This window comes from Meles meles, chromosome 6 (assembly GCF_922984935.1).
Source record: "Meles meles chromosome 6, mMelMel3.1 paternal haplotype, whole genome shotgun sequence".
In the NCBI taxonomy this organism is placed as follows: Eukaryota; Metazoa; Chordata; class Mammalia; order Carnivora; family Mustelidae; genus Meles; species Meles meles.
Window position 1 is genome coordinate 62,273,195 of NC_060071.1, and position 14,655 is coordinate 62,287,849.

The 14,655-nt window shown below is 44.8% G+C and overlaps 1 protein-coding gene across 2 annotated transcripts in view; it reads right to left on the minus strand.

The window, feature by feature from the left end:
• RASGRP1 (RAS guanyl releasing protein 1) overlaps positions 1 to 14,655 on the minus strand; it is an 85,801-nt gene that overhangs the window by 7,343 nt on the left and 63,803 nt on the right. Inside the window, exons 9-17 of one of the 2 annotated variants that reach the window (XR_006818656.1) lie at positions 13,088 to 13,363; positions 11,269 to 11,349; positions 9,848 to 9,952; positions 8,926 to 9,035; positions 8,122 to 8,266; positions 7,351 to 7,387; positions 6,294 to 6,446; positions 4,428 to 4,913; positions 3,473 to 4,216 (exon numbers count right to left, since the gene is read on the minus strand). Coding sequence is in view for 1 of the 2 variants with exons in the window: in XM_046007971.1 (XP_045863927.1) it covers positions 4,528 to 4,913; positions 6,294 to 6,446; positions 7,351 to 7,387; positions 8,122 to 8,266; positions 8,926 to 9,035; positions 9,848 to 9,952; positions 11,269 to 11,349; positions 13,088 to 13,363 (1,293 nt within the window). In the remaining variant the exon portion in view is untranslated. Of the gene's footprint in view, positions 1 to 3,472; positions 4,217 to 4,427; positions 4,914 to 6,293; positions 6,447 to 7,350; positions 7,388 to 8,121; positions 8,267 to 8,925; positions 9,036 to 9,847; positions 9,953 to 11,268; positions 11,350 to 13,087; positions 13,364 to 14,655 lie in introns of those variants that run through there. The other variant, XM_046007971.1, reaches the window with a different exon arrangement.

Here is a 14,655-nt window from a genome sequence, read left to right on the forward strand (position 1 = left end):
TTCCTTAAGCCTTTCTCCTACAATTAAGAGGTTGAACACCTCATTCTAATATAGCTAGTTTTCTGATTCTGCTTATTTCTTATCATTGCTGGTGTATTGTGTACTTTCATTAGCTTTTATGTCACTATTTAGCATGCTTTCATTTCAGCTTGAAGAACTACTTTCAGCATTTCGTGCAAGGCAGGTCTAGCAGTGGTGAGCACTTTCAGTTTTTGTCTGAGAAAGCCTTTATTTCACATTCATATCTGAAAGGTGACTATTGGATGACGTACTCTGAGCTGGCAGTTTTAATACTTTGTCATTTCACTCTCTCATAGCCTGTGGAGTTTCTGCTGAGAAACCTGCTGAGAGCTAATGGGGTTCCTTCATAGTTTTCTTTTTTTCCCCCCAATTTTTAAGATCCTTTCTCATTGGCTTTTGACAATTGCATTATAATCGGGTGGCGCCTGGGTGGCTCAGTCGGTTGAGTATCTGCCTTCAGCTCAGATCATGATCCCAGGGTCCCAGGGGTTGAACCCTGCTTTGGGCTCCCTGCTCCTTAGGGAATCTGTTTCTCCCTCTGCCCTTTCTGCACCATTCATGCTCTTTCTCGTTCTCTTGCTCAAATAAAATCTTTTAAAAAAGTAACAATAATTGGGTGGTCCATTAGCTTCTTGGACTTGTATATGCTCCAATTTCTTCTCCAGATTTGGGAAATTCTAAGCTATTATTTCTCTAAATATGCTTTCTGCTCTTTTTTCCTTCTATATTTTTTCCGTCATAATGATAGCTCTTATAGGGTTTCTTCACTTTTTAAAAAACCTTTGTTTTTTTTTGCCTCTTCAGAGTCATTTCTAAGTTGCTAGTTCTTTCCTTGATTTGCCTTATTTCCTAAGCTTTCTAGTGCATTCTTTATTCTCATTAAATTCTTCAGCTCTAGAATTTGGTTCTTTAAAAATTTCAGTCTTTTTGACAAAGAACACCTTCTGTTCATTAATTTTATTCCTTAGTTCACTGAATTACCTGAGTGTTTCTTTTTTTTTTTAAATATATTTTTTTTAAGATTTTATTTATTTATTTGACAGATAGAGATCACAAGTAGGGAGAGAGGCAGGCAGAGAGAGAGAGAGGAGGAAGCAGGCTCCCTGCCAAGCAGAGAGCCCGATGCGGGGCTCGATCCCAGGACCCTGGGATCATGACCTGAGCGAAAGGCAGAGGCTTTAACCCACTGAGCCACCCAGGGGCCCCTACCTGAGTGTTTCTTGTAGCTTGTTGAATCTCTTCATAACAGCTATTTTGAATTTATCAGTTAGGCCCCAATATTCCATGCCTTTGAGTTTGGTTGCTGAAAAATTTTTTTTTTTTTAAAGATTTTATTTATTTGAGAGAGAGAGAATGAGAGAGAGCATGAGTGGAGAAAGGTCAGCGGGAGAAGCTGACTCCCTGCCAAGCAGGGAGCCGGATGTGGAACTCGATCCCGGGACTCCAGGATCATGACCCGAGTTGAAGGCAGTTGCTTAACTGACTGAGCCACCGAAGCGCCCCTGGTTGCTGAAATTCTTTTCTGTGATACGTGAGTTTCCATAGTGTCCCAGGAAATGTGCCTCTGGCATCGTATTTGAAGTAGCATACACCTCTCTAAGTTGTTTACTTTGTTACCATTCAGCAGACGGGCAGTTAAAGTCCTTTTGGTTTTCATCAGGTGGCCACATAATATAGCTAAGTTTTGGGTTTCTTTTTACCTTAGCTGGCTCTGATACTGCACTTGGGAGTGTGCATTAAAAAAGCTGGTGTCGGGGCGCCTGGGTGGCTCAGTGGGTTAAGCCGCTGCCTTCGGCTCAGGTCATGATCTCAGGGTCCTGGGATCGAGTCCCGCATCGGGCTCTCTGCTCAGCGGGGAGCCTGCTTCCCTCTCTCTCTCTCTGCCTGCCTCTCTATCTACTTGTGATCTCTCTCTGTCAAATAAATAAATAAAAAAAATAAATAAAATAAAATCTTAAAAAAAAAAAGCTGGTGTCACGAGTGCTGGCAGCAGAGGTGGAGGGCTGCCCATGGCATGATAGGGGGATCCTCAAGTGGGGGTACTCCCAGAGGTCCATGGGCAAACCTGAAACCCCAAGGTAGGGGGCGGTGGGGAGAGGAAGGATGTGTTCCTTTGATGCCTTTTGTTATTATATCTGCTTCTTTCCCTTTCTTCTTCCTTTCCTCAGTCCTGGAGGTCCCTTCTCAGAAACCTGAGTGCAGTTGGAGAGAAATGGATCCCTCCAGCTGTAGCCTGTGCTGTCAGGGGGATCAGTCACTCACCACTTTTGCTTTCCCTGTCCTCTGTGAGGGAGGAAGACAGTGCATTGCAGTGTCATCCTGGGGAAGGAGGCTGAGTCCTTAGATTCTCCTCAGCGTCTGCCCCCAAACTCTACGTGGTCGGGCTCCACTCCCATGGTGCCCCAGCTGGTGGGAACCTCCTCAGCTTGTATATCTGTCCAGCATGTCTGACCTGGTTTACACTTTCCAGGGTTGCTCTTGCCTGATCATGACAAGATAGGGTGGAGCAGGCTCACCCCCTCGTTTCTGGAGCACAGGCAGGTATAGATCCCCTGGGTATTCCGTGAGGTCACTTTTTTTGGTTATGATAACCAGTTTGTTGTAAATAAAAGGGGAGAGTAGAAAGGTACAACTCCCGCTGCCATGATGATGTCTCCAGTCTATGAATCCGGTGTTCTTACATTATACCATATTGATTACTCCCTCCCTGCAATGGTAAGCAGTTTCTGGGTAATATGAGTTGTTTCTTAATGGAAATTATCTGGATTGCTATGTGCTAGGTAAATGCATTCCATGATAACAGAGTAATTATTCAAGATCTGGAGCAAACCATAGAGTGCATAGACTCCTGGCCTTGTATTTTACAAAAGACTAAGCCAGGCACAGTATCTCTGAGATTAGAATCACAAATCTGTGTCCCCAAGATTAGTTCTTGTTAAGTTGCTTTTGGCAGTTTCTACGCCTAAAGAGAAAGGGCTTTGTGTAACCCACATTTTGTCACCTTCTGATTGATTTCTTAAAGCAGGTCTTAAAAAAAACCCACTCTGAGCCAGAGAATACCTTTCATCAAGAAAATCTGTTCTTTTTTCCTGTGTTCCTCCTACTATTATGTTCTTTGTTCCAGGCACCAAACCAAGAGTTTCACATGTATTATCTTACTTGTTTCTTCAATTATTTCTGTATTTCAGTTTCTAGGAGTCTGACAGGGAAGGTACAACACTGAGAAAAATGCAGGGAATTCTGAGGCCATTTTGGGCAATTTCACTATGTAGTATGTTGAATTATTTAACGAATCCTAGCTAGGTGGTTGTTGGTTTTGTGTTTGTACTGCTAGGCCTCCAAAAACACATTGCTAACCTTGACATTTTAATTTTTTTTTAATATTTTATTTATTTATTTGACAGATCACAAGTAGGCAGAGAGAGAGGGAGAAACAGGCTCCCCACTGAGCAGAGAGCCCGATGTGGGGCTCGATCCCAGGACCCTGAGATCATGACCTGAGCCGAAGGCAGAGGCCTAAACCACTGATCCACCCAGGTGCCCCTAACCTTGACATTTTAGAAAAATCTATGATGAAGTTGGATCTGAGCTTCCCTATCATTGGTAGGAAACCATCTGAGCCAGGCCTCACTCACCAGGAGCCCTGTACGCCAAACAAAAAGTACATTAGTAATTTTCCCTACAGAATTGAGTGTTTGGGCAACTTCCTGTTGTCCCCTTTCCTGTCCTCCTCTTTCATTATGCCCTTTTCTCTAACCTTGGAACCATATTCCCAAATTTGTGTTCTTTTCTTGATAAACTTTTTTATAATGCCTTTATGGGGCCCCTTATAATTAGGACATTGTAAGCTGAACAGAAGAAAAAGCAGCTTCTTCTGTAGTTGTTCATAGATTATATACAGCTGTTTATATGCACTTTCCAGATACTGTCTAATGCATATAGAAGATCTGTACATTCTCTGATGTGTTTGAGTTTCATTTAGAAAAAAGGGTGTGGTGTCAGCACTTTAAAGCTGATCAGTAGAAACTAGTTTATTTCTCAAAGCATCTACTTTGAACAGACTTTGTGTCCTGGCACCAACACTTGGGAAGGGCAATAGGGAGCCTGGTATATCTTGTTCTACTCATGTAATGTGAGACATGGTCTCCACTGGTTTGAAAGAAAGCCAGAATCCTTTCTTTCCTGTTTTGGTCTTTTTTTTTTTTTTTTTTTTTAAAGATTTTATTTATTTATTTGACAGATAGAGATCACAAGTAGGGAGAGAGAGAGAGAGGAGGAAGCAAGTTCCCTGCCAAGCAGAGAGCCCGATGCGGGGCTCGATCCCAGGACCCTGGGATCATGACCTGAGCGAAAGGCAGAGGCTTTAACCCACTGAGCCACCCAGGCGCCCCTCCTGTTTTCGTCTTATTCTGCTATTAACCAACCTGGTTGGAATTTTTAGCTTACATATTCTTCCCTGGTTTAACCCCATTTCTCTGAGTCTGAAAGAAAAGAAAAGGAAGGTACCTGTTCCAGCTCTTGGTAGGTTGGAGATCTGAGATGACGGAGATCCTCCTTTGACTTTATGAGGGATTCTTTGTTTTCCCACTTGACAAAAGCCCGCTTTCTGATCAAGACGGGGCTGGGGCATGGAGATGTGGGACTGGGAAGCACATACAGAGTATCCTGAGCTGTCTTCCTTGGAGAGGACAGCATGAAGGAACTGGAAGGGCCCTCAGTGCCAAGCCAAGGCAGTGATTCTGTCTGGGTGGCCTTGTGGGCAACAGTCCTCTTTAGCCGAACAGAAATCTTCTGTGAGGACACTCCCATGAGCATGATGGTCCGATCTTTACTTTCCTCACTGTGTTCCACAGTCTCCCCATTAAGGAATGTGAAAGGTCCTTCCTCAGGAGCTGTAGAAAGATACATGATGTATTAGTACTCTATCTCAGAAAAGCAGAGACTCAGGATTGACCTATTAGTTTCAAATGAGACCCTTCTTGTTGTTATAGGAGTTCCATGGGTCCAAAGTGGATTCCTTTTCAGGCACCCTCTTCAGGGGGTGAAGGGGCCTGAAGTCCAGGGGCTTTTGCTGGTGAAGCCACAGCTGCTGGTGCCAGGCTACATCTACCCCGAGGACAGGACATTTTTCTGTTTGCACAAAAGTTGCCTAGAAGATTTCGGTTTCTGTATTAGCTGAAGTGAGGCCCTGCTTCATTGCTCTAGAAATGGTCCATGCAGGTTTGCTGTGGACATTGGAATGTGGTAGCTCTCAGCATTCAAATTTTGGTCCTCATGCAGGTGGCCTCCAGGAGCTGGTACGAATTTTCTTTGGGACCTATTTGTACAGTTGAAGTGGCTTAACTGTGAGAGTTAATGTTCCAGCTTTGTGGAAATACGTCTCAAAATGTATTACCCTTAGTATGATACTAATTGGTAAAAGGAGAGAGGAATCATTCTGGTTTTCTTCTTTCAACGAACACCCTTGCCCAGGACGCAGCCTGAATATTGACCATTAGGAGTAATTTCTTGGAAAAGTAAAGAGTGGATATATTTGAGATGATTGGTAGGCTATAAGGTAGACTACTGATCATCTACATTTATTGTTTTACAAAGACTCAACAGTAATTCTGGGATGACTGAAACACATTTATAAATAGATTTTAAATTCTGTTTAGCCTTTTTCATTTAATGAGGATGAAAAGCTTACCTTCCAGGATTGGGGGAAATGAAACAAAGTGTTTTTTTAAGAAACATGCATTTCTATTAAAATGTTATATATTTTCATTACTAAACTTTATAGCCACGATACTGGATTGGTGTAGTCAAAATGGCTTCCGGACAACAAAAAGTTGTTCAAATGACAGTTATAATTTAAACCAGTAGTTCTAATACTAGAAATCTTATAAAGATCGTACTTAATTTTTCCCCAGGGGAACATAAATTGACTTGAAGTATTTACCCAAATAAAGCTCAAAATTGTAATTATACTGTTTCAAGTGTCAGAATATTTAAATTATTTACCCTAAAATAACAACCCTATATTTTTTGGAGTGTTACATTGATTTTTTTTTTTTAATTTCCCATTTTACAACCTGACCTTTGTGCTGCTCTCTGCCACATTTGTATTTTATGTGCCAGAACTGTGGTCCCCAAAAGTGATATGTAATTCTTGAAATATGTCTGCGGTGGTTTTTACTAAGAGGGAGAAGGACAAAGGTAATCTTTGCTCCCCAAAAACTTTATCCTTCCCACTGCATTTTCCAAGAGAAATGTTCTCCATGCCTACTTACCATGGAGCAGGTCTTTGGCTCCCAGTGAGTAAAAGCTAGATGTTGGCCCTCCACCGGGGCTGTTCTCTGTGAGAGCTGCTGGGTTCTTGGCTCGCTTCTTGCACTCAAACACCACCAGATCTTTGCATTGTTTGTGGCAGTTCATCCCGCAGTCTGTGGACAAGACACTCTGGTCAGGAAGTCTTTCGCTTTCTTCTCCAGAGTCTCAAAACCACGTTTGTGCAGTGCTGTCTTGTCACACATGCCTGTCCTAGTCTGGAGTTGCCACCTCCTATTCCTTATGCACCTAGTAGTCTTCTCATCATGAGTCTCAGAATCAGAAGCAGCATCCATTATCTTGGAGACAAGTGGTTTCTTAGTCATCCTACGTATACTGCCTACTTTACAGAGACGCCCTGGTGGCTCGCAGCTCTTACGTCTTACTCTTTCTTCCTCGCCATAAAAATCTCCTCTCCTTCACTCCTGAATTTTACTAGTTATAAGGAAGGACAGTTAGGTCCAGAGGAATCTACTGGTAAGAGAAAAGCTGAGGGGCACCTTGGTGGCTCAGTGGGTTAAAGCCTCTGCCTTCAGCTCAGGTCATGGTCCCAGGGTCATGGGATCAAGCCCCGCATCGGGCTTTCTGCGCGATGGGAAGCCCGCTTCCCTCTCTCTCCGTCTGTCTCTCTGCCTACTTGTGATCTCTCCCTCTTTCTGTCAAATAAATAAACTCTTTAAAAAAAAAAAAAAAGAAAAGCTGACAAGGGCCTTTGGTAAATACTTCTCTTCCCAAAATGCCTTTCTTTGGAGACCCACCATCCCTGTTTCCAGGACAGCCCACACAGAGAGAGGACCTTGCAAGGTGGGGGGAGCTTCATAACTGGTTGCTCAGGCATTCCTCTTCTCTGTGGTGGCAGTCATTTCAGTGGGTGCTCTAGGGAAACCAGTTTGGGAATGAGGCTGGGAGCTGTGCTGAGAAGTTGTGGATTCAGTGGACAACTCCTCTGGTAAAAAATGCTTTATTAGGAGAGCCTCTGAGACCAGGGAAAACAACACAGTAGACAAAGCTGAGCCTTACCTTTACATCGATATCCTTGTTTGATCACTCCCCAGAGCTATGAGACAGACAAGATACGGTTAGAGTGTGCCGGCCATCATTCATCTGTTTAGTATGAGGCTACATAGTGGCATCCAATCTTCATTTTCCCTCATTGTGTTCTCTTCCTCAGGTGGGAAGAAAATCTCCTTTATCTTCCCCATCTTAACTCTCCTGACCTTAAATTGCAAACAGGAAGAGTTTGTGCTGATCAAAGTAAAAAATTCTCAAGAACTCACTAGCTTGGACTTAGGAGGCCTTCCTGAGGCCTGAAGTAGATGAATCAAAGAACTAACCACTTTCTCAGGACTCCAAACTATAGAACAAGCATGCAGAATCCTGGGGTCATGGACTGGGAGAGCCGGGGTGGGAGGTCAGAGAGGAGCAGAACCACATGACTTCTTAAAAGTAGTTCCTTTTGAAGGGGAATGGGCAGGGATGTCTCATACTTCTTTTCTCTTACAATACCAACAGCATATGACTATAATTACTTTAAAAATATATCCACAATTCAACATTTCTTACCATTTGTCCCAGGCCTCACGGACCAAAGGAAGAAATCAGTCCGGGAGAAATGTAAAGAGGAGTTCAAGTAAAAGCCATGCATTTGAGAACGAGCTTATTCTAGGTGTTTGCTTAGGCTCTAAGCTGGGATGGTTGATAAGGGTGGTGAGGTCTCTGCCTGGCTTAATCATTTAAATTGTCTCATATCCCACCCCCAGTTCAGCCTCAAGCATTCAAACAACTACTTACAAATCCAGCACAGTTGTCACAGAAAGTAGGTTTCAGGTAGGTGGTCTCTTGAAAGTTGTGAGGAAAGCCTAGGCCCAGTTTGGAGTAGATTGAGCTGGCCCTCATGAAGTAGGCTGTGATTTCGTCTCTGCTGATGAGGCCTTCCCTGCCAGTAAGGGACAGACAAGGTGTAAGTGGGGTCTGGGGTAATGAAAGTGGCTTCTAGCCTTAGAAACTCATCTCTGTTTTTACCCTTCTTTGGTAGGTATAGTACTTAGTACTGGGGACTGCCTCCACGAGCCCCGCTTTTCTGTAGGAATACGTGGATAGCACGTCATTAGGAGAGAAGATGGCAACAGTCATTCCTACAGAGGTGTTCCTTGGCTAAAGTAAGTTTTCCTAGCCAATGTGAACACTCAAAAAAGACACAGAAACTGTAAGGGAGAGAAGTGCCTTATGCTGTGGTTTCTGACTTTAGACCGCACCTGACACATAACTGGAGCCCACCAGCCATCCTTCGATCTTACACAGAGAACCAATATAGAGCTTGTGTAACCTTCCGAAAAGTAATGGGCAAAGTGTTAAAGAATTGTTTCTCATAATCTGTCGGATCAAGCCAAAAGGAACACTAAAGGTTTTCTTAATTTACAGTTGACAATTCCTTAACTGGCAGATTTATGAAACCTTCAATTCTGACGCATTTAAAACACTTGTATTTTTCATGGTCTGTGGTGGTCCGAACCAACACCAGAGAGCAGACAGCCATTCATGTGGTGCTCGCTCCTCAGCACCAGGAGCCTCCTATTCCTGTTCACAAACACTCACCTATCTTTGTCCATCACACAGAAGGAAAAGGGAAAACTGGCAGCAATCTTTTCAAACTCTTCCTGAGAAATGTATCCATCCTGGTCATGATCATAGTTCTTGAAGACGGACTATGGGGAAAAAAGGAGTTTCTCTGGTGATTACCAAAGCAAAACCAATCGTTTCTCTCTGGGCCTGGAATATCTGACAAAAGCCTCTCCTCAGCCTGAATGAGAGAACGAGGAGACGTGCTCCCAAAGCCGCAGAGAAGCACTGGGGCACGTGGCAGGTCTGCCCTAGGCCCATGTCTGTGGGGGCTGGGAGCTTGCAGGTCCAGCAGCCCATCGACAGTGCCACCTCCCTGGCCACTGGGTGCTCCCTGCTCATTGCACAGGGGCTGCTCTCCCTCTGCTCTGCCCCCTTTCCAGTGCTGCTGCCATCAGCCCAGCGGAAGTGCTCCTTCCCCCTTAGTCCTCCACTGCTCATGGTTCTGTCACATGCTGGCTCTCACTTTTCTATTGGATTGGTCCACAAGGATGAATATAGATACCCAAAAGGATGTACTCCCTCCTCGACAGGAATAGTGAAGACAATCAAGAGGCCCCAAATTTTTGGTATTAGATTCTCCTTATTATCCTTACTCAAACCTTTTCTAATGCCCCTCTGTCTCACAAATCAACTGCCAGCCTTTAAATACATGCTCTCCTAACTAGGTCTTCAAGAGACAGCACACCTCCCCCCAACATGAGGCCTGAGTGTGTTTGCAAAATGTAACTTGTGAACTGTCCTGCACAGTATGAGAAGTGGCTCCCCATGCTCACTAGGAACAGGTTTCAAGTTTCCCACCTTTGTGTTTCTGCCATTGTGGGTGTGCCTCCCCTACCCCCATAAAGCTAAGCCAGGCTGTGCCTTGCTTTGTCTGCTGAAACATAGCTGTACTTACATCCACCATCCTCTGGACGTGTTTGCTTATGGTCTTTGGGTCCGGTTTGGGAGATACTCCAGAGGCCCAGTCCACTACGACTGGTGGTTTTGAGGGTGTTAGTGGCTGAAATGAAATATTCAGAGAAATCCCCATGACTAGAATGCAGTACAACGTACAGCTCTTTCCTTTCCCACTGCCTCATGGACGCACTGCAGACAACTGCCCACTCTGTGCAGGGGCAAGGAGCTGAGAGCCCATGTGGAATTGAAATCTCCCAGCTGTCATCGTGGCCAATGCAAGTGTGCTTCACAGCTGACAAAGTGCTCCTCATATATATTCAAAAATATGTATGTCTATTTGACATTGACAATTTTGAGGTAACTCAAAATTCTCCATTCCCTCTGCATTAAACCTTTTGTCAGAGCTATCAGCAAAAGTACAGTGGCTCCTTCAAATTTTCTCTCTGTTCTCTACTTACTAAAGACATAGATGAGAAGAAAAATAGCTGAAACAAAGGCAGGATGACAAAGAGAGGTCTAAGGCCTAGACAAGCTGCGATGGAATCCATTCCTAACATGAGACTTGGCCCCCATGAAAATCTTTTCCAAACATGGGAGAATGTACCCTTTCCACTGAAATGCCCTCTAATGCCCTGAAAACAAACTGCCAACTATTTTCAGTGAACAGCTTTCATTACAGTAGGACCTAGAATGTGATTTTTCTGTGTAGAGACAATGAAATCTAGCCACCTGAACAGAAAAATTGGATTACTTATGCATGCGTACCTCCCCGCTTGTACCACATGGTTGGGGGCTGAGAAGCTTCGCAGGAGACTGGAGGGTGGGGTGGTGGATACCCATCCTTCGGAAGGAAGGCTGAAATTCTCACCTGCCTAGAGGAGAGGCAGGCCAGACAACCTGTGAGGGTCCTACCAGGCAGCACCTGGACTGCGGTTTTGAGGACTCCTCCGCACAAGAGGTCAAAGGCCCCAGCAGACTGCTCTTTCTGACCCAGATGGATATAGGATGATCGGTCTTTCCTAATTGTGATGCATATGCTTATCAACAAATCAGAGAAAAGAAACAACTGATGCAGGGATACTCTCTAATAAATAGGAAGGAGAGGTCACTACGGCCAATGACTCTCCCTTCTCTACTGGGTAAATCACCAGCCACTCACTGGGATGTGCTTAGGGCACATGGTCGTTTGCTGTTCCTATATTCGTCTCATCCCTTCAGGCAGACTACAGGCTTGCTATGGTCAGGAACTACTGATACATATGTTGAAGCTCTGTTCCTAGCACAAGGTTGGGCACGTAGTGGAAACCCAATACTTATTAAACTAGATAAATATGTTCCTTAAGATGATGGCCTCGATGAGCAGCTTGTAAAGTACATGTTACATGCAGTAATCTTAGCATAAAAATATGCACAACTCACTGGGGCTTTGTGGTTCCTTGGTTCCCGAGCATAGGAAAGCTCATAGATTTCATCTTCGGTATAGTAGAGATCTAAAGACAACTGCAGGTCAAAGCAGAACACAGTTATTTGCTAGGATGCCATTTGTCTGTCCCACAGCTGATGTGTTTCTTTACTCTTCTAGGCCATTCTAGTAGCTTGTTTTTACAAGTCACAAAGTTTGGGGGTGTAACACTTACTACTGTAATTGGGCTAGCATTAGCTCCTTGTTAAAATGTTTTTAAATTGTGGGGAAATATCAAGATGTCCTCTTAAAATATGATATAATATCTAAGCCTTTAGAGCTTAGGCAAAAGGCTCTATCTGGTCAGATGGTCCACACCTCACTTCTCTACAGCCGGACCCAGTTTAAGTGATAACAGGTATTATTAAATGATATTAAGAGTTAATCAATTTGGGCACCTGGGTGGCTCAGTGGATTAAGCTGTTGCCTTCAGCTCAGGTCATGATCTCAGGGTCCTGAGATCGACCCCCGCATCGGGCTCTCTGCTCAGCAGGGAGCTTGCTTCCTCCTCTCTCTCTGCCTGACTCTCTGCCTACTTGTGATCTCTCTTTCTCTGTCAAATAAAATCTTAAAAAAAAAAAAGTTAATCAATTTCACATATCTTAACACCATAAAATCTAGAAGGGTGAGTTCTTAAAAATAATCTTATTCTTGGGCGCTTGGGTGGCTCCGTGGGTTAAAGCCTCTGCCTTCAGCTCGGGTCATAAACTCAGGGTCCTGGGATCGAGTCCCGCCTCAGGCTCTTTGCTCAGCAGGGAGCCTGCTTCCTCCTCTCTCTCTCTGCCTGCCTCTCTGCCTACTTGTGATCTCTGTCAAATAAATAAAAAATCTTAAAAAAAAAAAGTTTAAAAAAAAATAATCTTAACCTAGAGCCTGTGGATGACTTCAAGAGATCCAGAACTCATGTATATTTTTCTGGGAAGAATGTTCACAGTTTTCATCATGTGATTTTGTGATTCAAAAAAGTTAAGATCGGTATATCTTCACAGGTGACGCTTATGGCTGAGACCTGCCATGGTCACCTGGCCAACTGCCAAAAGGGCTAGGATGTGAACCATGGAGCTCTTGGAATTATCCTGTAAGGGCAGAAGAGGTTCTAATAATTATGCCACTCTATGAAAGCACAGATTAAGAACTGTGTAATTTTAGAACTGAAAGAAGTTACAAGTTATCCCAGATAACTGATCTCTGATTTACAGAAAAGGCAACAGATTTAGAGTTACACACCCACAGTCACACAGCTGGTAAACTACAGAACTGTGGGTCTGGAAGGGAGCTCATCTGATCTTACTGTGGACCCAAAGCACAAATCATGGTCTCCTGTACCACAGGTGTTCACATATTCTTGCCCTGAATGCCTCTTTTTTTTTTTTTCCCTCACTGCCTTACTCTTTTTTAAATGAGAATACGCGGTCTCCATCCCTTATGAAGCTTAGGTCCTGATTTGCTATCGGCTCCTCCCAGATAGTTAAGGATTGCTTTTGTAGAGGGGTGGGAAACAGTTTTAGAAGTCCTAAGGGCATACTGTTTATAAGCACGGCCTCTGGAGTTCCACTACCAGGGTCTGAATCCAGGTTCTGCTGCTTAATCATGTGCGGTACCCTGACCAATTAAACCTTTGTGCCTCAGTATCCCTATCCATAAAATGGTGACCATCACAGTATCTATTTCCGAGAGTTTTTATGATGATTAACTGAGCTAGTATCTTTGAGGCTGCAGGGAGTGGTGAGTGGCACACAGCTCGTCCTTAGTAACTGCCTCCTATGGGAACCTCACCGTCAGCAGGTGCACCAAGTCCTTGTTGGCCTCCAAGGGTGGGGCCACCTCTTGCAGCTGGACCAGTTCACTGATATGATTATAAAGGGCCAGCAGCTTGTGGACGTTGACCTTCCCATCTTCCAGATAGTCGGGCATGGCTTCGTACAGGGAGATGAGATCCTTGAGGTGCACCCCCAGAATGGGGATCTTGAATTGAGTGCACTCCCCATAGGCTCGCCGGTAGTTGTCATAGTTTCTACAGGAGGACAGCAGCTCGGTCATCTCACCCAGAACCTACAAAATAGAAGATACCCAGTCACAGGTACCCACCAGGCAGTGTGTGTTGTCTGCAATACTCTCAACTCCTCCCATGATTTCACCCCATCCCGAATGGGGCAGGAGCTGATTCACCTAGAAGCTGCAGACTGTGACTCCCAAGTTAAAGCTCTGGTTTCTTTCAAATGTCAGAATGCGTCTACAAACACAAGGTATGCTTTACTTGATTATACTATGTAACTGAAAAATTTTAAGTGCAGTCTTATCATTTTATGCTAGGTTTTTAAAAATACAAACCTGAGATGAGAACTAAAAAGGTACAAGAATATATCGTACATAGTAAATGTCCCTCTGACCTCTATCCCCGAGCCATGCTGTTCCCTCTCTGGTATCATCTGCACGCTTCCAGAGACACATGCGAAGTGTGCTGTTGGGAGCGCTGACTACTGCAGACATGAGGGGAAGCTGTGGGGTTTCAGCGGTCCACACATGCTCTGCGGGCTTTATCTCAGGGATTCTCAGATGGGCCTAAGTCAGAGGAAGCCCATGTACTCCATTCACAGACTGAAATCCTGCACCGGAGACTGATTCCCAGCAGAGGGCATGCAGGAGGACCAGGCAGAAGGCCTAGGGAGCTCTTCCCGAGAGCCCACCCCCTGCCCCAGCCCTGAAAGGGGCACGGCTGCTCACCAGCATGAAAAGGGAGCAGCCAGCTCTGGGTGCTCCACAAACATGCCTGGTTCAAGTGGGCAAGCAGTTCACAGAACCCCAGTCCTCGTGCATGACGAACAGCTTCCTCAGACGCAAAGGCAGGGAGGCAAAGACTGTCCACCAATCATGTTAGAGCACAAAATAACTTTTAAATGCTGCTGGAAATTCTTGTGGCCTAACAAGTACCATTTCTCTCCAGTGAAGGATTTGAGACTTGGAGTTAGCTCCCCTCAATCCCTGTGAGTGGGCAAGAGCCTCCTTCCCATTTACCTCTCAGCGAACAGTGCCCGTGAGCGTGAAGTATGGAAGGGGCTCACATGACGACAGACGAGCAGCAAAAATGAGATAGTTCTGCTCCCCTTGGGAGGTGAAATAAACTACTAGAGGAGAAGGGGGTTCTTGCTTTACTTCTGGCCTCACTAATGGGCTGTGCAGACCGCCCTGAAGGCCGAGCAGCTCCAGACACGGAAGCACTGCTGTGGGGGCGCCACACTGGAGGAGCAGGCTCGAGCTTGCCAGTGAGGTGACACGAGGGCATATTCATCTCCAGAACCGTCTCCCTCTGTCACTGCTTAGACATGGGCAATATTTTTGAAGGT